Source organism: Fukomys damarensis, unplaced genomic scaffold (genome assembly GCF_012274545.1).
Source record: "Fukomys damarensis isolate Sample0158 unplaced genomic scaffold, DMR_v1.0_HiC HiC_scaffold_12, whole genome shotgun sequence".
Lineage (NCBI taxonomy): Eukaryota > Metazoa > Chordata > Mammalia > Rodentia > Bathyergidae > Fukomys > Fukomys damarensis.
In genome coordinates, this window is record NW_022900924.1 from 3061095 (window position 1) to 3065493 (window position 4399).

At 48.0% G+C, this 4399-nt stretch overlaps 1 protein-coding gene across 3 annotated transcripts in view; it reads right to left on the minus strand.

The window, feature by feature from the left end:
* The window catches only part of CUNH22orf31 (chromosome unknown C22orf31 homolog), a 13321-nt gene that overhangs the window by 6446 nt on the left and 2476 nt on the right, over positions 1-4399 (minus strand). The window contains exon 1 of one of the 3 annotated variants that reach the window (XM_019204477.2): positions 137-425. The exons of the other annotated variants lie outside the window; for them this stretch is intronic. Within the exon in view, the coding sequence (XP_019060022.1) occupies positions 137-305 (169 nt within the window). The 5' untranslated portion in view covers positions 306-425. Of the gene's footprint in view, positions 1-136; positions 426-4399 lie in introns of those variants that run through there. 3 annotated transcript variants of the gene reach the window in all.

The following is a 4399-nucleotide window of genomic DNA, read 5'->3' on the forward strand; positions in this document are numbered from 1 at the left end:
GCCCGCCCTGTACCCGCCCTGGGCCCGGCCGAGTTCTGTCTGTCTGGAGGCTCTAGGCTCGGGACTTCTGCTCAAGTTGGCGTCCCGGGCCCACTTCTCAACCCGGCTTTCTCGCCTGGCCTTCGGTCACTCCCACCTCTGCGGCTCCAGCCCGTCAGGCTCCACGTTTGGGGTCTGGAGGGTCCCCGCCCCGGGCTGGCCACGTGCCCCCTTCTTGGGCAAATGCACCTCGGGTCCTTATCTGCGAGGAGGGGATGGTGACAGCGCCCACCCAATGGTGGCGCACGGCGTGACTTCCGACGCATAGTTAGCAGCGAATAATATTCTTGCGCTAGGTTGGGAGAAGAAAGAAAAGTCTGGGCTTTCTGGCTATGGGGTGGCCTAGACTGAATTTGGGAGAGTAGCTGCAAAAAATAAATAGATACGGCCAGGGATTTAGCCTTAATGGTGCTGCCACCTGCCTCGCAAGCGCAAGGTCCCGAGTTTGATCCCCGATACAGAAAAGTAAATAAATAAATGGACGATGTTGTTATGAACATCATTAACTTTGTCACCTATTCACTCATGGAACCCTCTCTCTCTAGCCCCTGCTGCCCAGGGTCTCAGGGACGCAATCCAACACTTGATGCTTTCTTTGTCTCAGATTTATGAAGCCACGCAGTGAGCCCCTTGAAGGTAGGCAGTCTGATCTGCCTTGGGTATCAGATCCATCTTCACTGACGTCGGATTGACTGACTTCCCGAAAGTGGTGGGCGTGCAGGAGCTCCACTCCCTATTCAGCTGTGGGAGCATTCCAGAACAGTTCACGTGTCATTAGATGGGAAGGGATGTGGGAAGGTGAGGATGCAGTAGGAAAGTAGCTAGACATCAGCAGAGATTGTTCTCTCAAAGGTTAAGAATTATAAGCCGAGTGTGGTGGTGCACGCCTGTAATCCCAGCACTTGGGAGGCTGAGGCAGGAGGATCGCTGTGAGTTCGAGACCAGCCTGGGCTACATAGTGAGTTCCAGGTCAGTCTCAACTACATAGTGAGACCCTGTCTCAAAACACACACACACACACACACAAAAGGTTAAGAATTATAAATTCTTGGGCTGGGGGATTTAGCTCAGTGGCACCTACCTCACCCACCTCACAAGCCCGAGATTGTGAGTTTGATTTCTAGTACAAAAAAAAAAAAAATTATAAAGTCTTATTTCAGGTTGGAAAGACCATTTGACCCAGGGACCTGAAACCATGGTGAGAGTTTCCATTCTCGGTATCAACTCTTGGGGTTGAGGTAGTTGGACCTATATTAATGGATGGCTTCTTCCTCAGTTTGATTCTCCTATGAAGCTTTTTTATTGTATTCTTGCTCTTAATTTTCCACCCATCATTTGGAGTTTTGCTTCCTGATATATCTAAATCAAAGCCTCTGTTTGGAAACACATCTGCCTGTCTTTGATGCTTAGCCAAACTTTCCTCCTAGTACTTTTAGCTCCTATAATCTTTCTTTTTTCCTTCATTTCTTCTCTTTTCGCTCTCATTCTCTTTCTGGAGAATCAGCTAATCAAGAAGAAATCCAATCCGTTTATATAAATTCTTGTCTTTCCCTCTTTATGGAATAGTTGTGTAATTCTAGGGAAATTGTTGTTTCTCGTTTTCTCAGATGTTTTTAATACCCAAGCAAAAGAACTTCCATTCCCCCATGAGACATATCTGAGGCTTAGGATGGGAAAGAGAGAATCCGAAGATCCCTGAACTATGATGGAAACTTTGAAGATCACGGATTGGACCACACGTGCTGAGTGTACACCAGTCACCGACCAAGGATGTGAAGTGACGGTGTCTGTCTGTCCTTCTGCCACTCGTCACCTGGCTTGGCAGGCAGAGTTTCCAACCCAAACCTGTCCAACTGGACACTTCAGACACCTCTTATTTAATAGTTCAAGACCAAAGTCTTTCTCTCCTCTCACCCCCAACAAACAAGCAAACCACTGCTTATCTCAAAGATTTCCATCACTAAGATGCCTCAGTCAGAAACTGGGAGACAGGACCAGTACGCATGCTGTGCTGAATCAAGCCTGAGTCCAGAGAAAATCAGATCCTGTCTTTATTGAAAATGTTAATAATTGGCCAGGCGTGGTGGCGCACGCCTGTAATCCCAGCACTGGGGAGGCTAAGGCAGGAGGACCTCTGTGAGTTCCAGACCGACCTGGGCTACAAAGTGAGTTCCAGGGCAGTCTCAACTACATAATGAGACCCTGTCTCAAAAAACCAAACCAAACAAACAAACAAAAAAAGTTAATAATTGGCTAGGGTATATAGCTCACTGGTACAGCGCTTGCCTAGCATGTGTGCGACCCTGGGTTCAATCCCTAACATTAAATTAAAAAGTTGATATATTTCATTGTGGATTTTGGTGTTCATTTATGTTTTTTTAAATATTGCATTAAATGCTCATTATATAATTATATGATATTTATTAAGTAATATTTATCTCGACTACTGAGTTTTTATTTTATTTTATCTTTTACTGTGGTCAAATTTAAATTCCCTTAATTTTTTAGCCTGTGTCTACTCAATTGTCTCACCCTAGTCCCAGCCCTGGATCACTCAGAGTTTGTTGTTAGAACCCCATACAGATAAGGAGGGAATTCAACATAGTGTTAAGAGCACAGCCCTGGAGTCCCACCGCCTAGGTTCAAAGCTCAGCCCTACCACGTATGACCTTTAAGCAAGTCATTTGTCCTCTGTGCACTGGGGGGTGGGAATGGTGACAAGGGTACCTCCTTCATAAGACTACTGGGAGGGTTAAGTGGAACAGGACTATATATACTGTGCAGCACTTAAAATTCACATTAGATATTTGCTGCTGTTGTTAGAGTCGGACTCCCTACCGCAGTGGTCTCTCCATGACACGACTGTCCTCTGAGCAGAAGTCAGCCCAGTTGGAGTCTCAAGGACGTAGACTGACCCAAAGTCCCGTGGTTTAGATCTCCCAGCTTCTTGGCAAACTTTGCTACCCACGGAGGAGGAAAGAGGCCTGACCAGAGGGTGCAAGCAGGCAAACTGGCACCGACATGCTCCCCCGCGGCCCAAGGGCCACAGGCAGTGTCCCTCACTCTTTCCATGAAATAAAGCTGCTAAAGGCCCTAGGCATGTGAAGCACTGAAATGAATATCTCAGGCTGCTCCCTGCCAGAGGCCAGGACCACATAACTGAGCAGAAGACCTTGAGCCCTTAAGTGCCATGACCTAGACACACTCAGTGGTATTTTTAGCCTCTTGTATGCTGTTTCCATCACCTGTGCTGGACTTTAAACTGAAAAAGAAAATGTGTGTGTGTGTGTGTGTGTGTGTGCGTTTTGGGGGAGGGCTGGAGAAATGCTTCTTATAGCAGCCAGAGGGGACAGGAGCTTGCATACTTTCTGAGTTCCGTTGTACACAGGGCTGACTTCATGGGGGTATCCACTTGTGTATGGGCATAGATCCCCTCACTGTAATACTCTGCTGTCACTATGTTGAAATTCTTAATAAGATTGAACAAGGACCTCACATTTTCATTTTTCACTGTGCTGTGCAAATAACTTCGCTGGTCCTGGTCGTTCCCAAGGGAAGGAAACCCAAATGACGGATGGGGCTGATTTCAGGCCATAAGGGTGACTTTTTACCTGGGGCAGAGCAGCCTGGAGCTACAAGGAAAGGGCCAGGGATTTAGCTCAATGGTTCTGCCGCCTGCCTCGCAAGCACAAGGACCTGAATTCGATCCCTGGTACCAAAAAAAAAAAAAAAAAAAAAAGAGAGAGGAGGAAAGACTCTAGTAAGTTGAAGAAAACTTTCTCATCTACAGATCATTCTGCTAACCTCTTTGCTTTTGAGTTTTTCTATCTGTAGTACTTTCTGGTGCCTGAAATTCACACACACACACCCCGTGACTAGGATGTAAGTTTCCAGGAGAATTCGGGCCTGTCTTGTCGGCGGCCGTGTCCTCTTCAGTGACGGACGCACTCCTCACTGAGTATTTGTCCAAGGAAGAAAGGGTCACCTTTATCCAGGGTTTGCTTTGTACTGATGGCGTCCCCTGCACCTTCTCCTTTCGTTGTCTTTGAAAGTCAGGACCCATAATCACGGGGAAAATGGAGACTGCGCAGGATCCCAGATGTGGAGGGTGCGTCCCAGGACGAGCGCGGCTGGGCGGGTAGGTTGGTGATAGCATCTCCGCGCTTCCAGCAAGAAGCCCAGAAGATTCTTGAACTCAGGAATGACGGTGCAAACAAAAGGCTGAACAAGATTCTTCTTGCCACAGCGCTGGCTCGTGTGGGTGGAGAGGGATGGCGAGGACTCCGGGAGGCAGCTGCGCCCTGGGCCTGGCCCTGGGAGCGGCTGGCTGCGCGTCCATGGGGGGCGACGACGGCAGGGA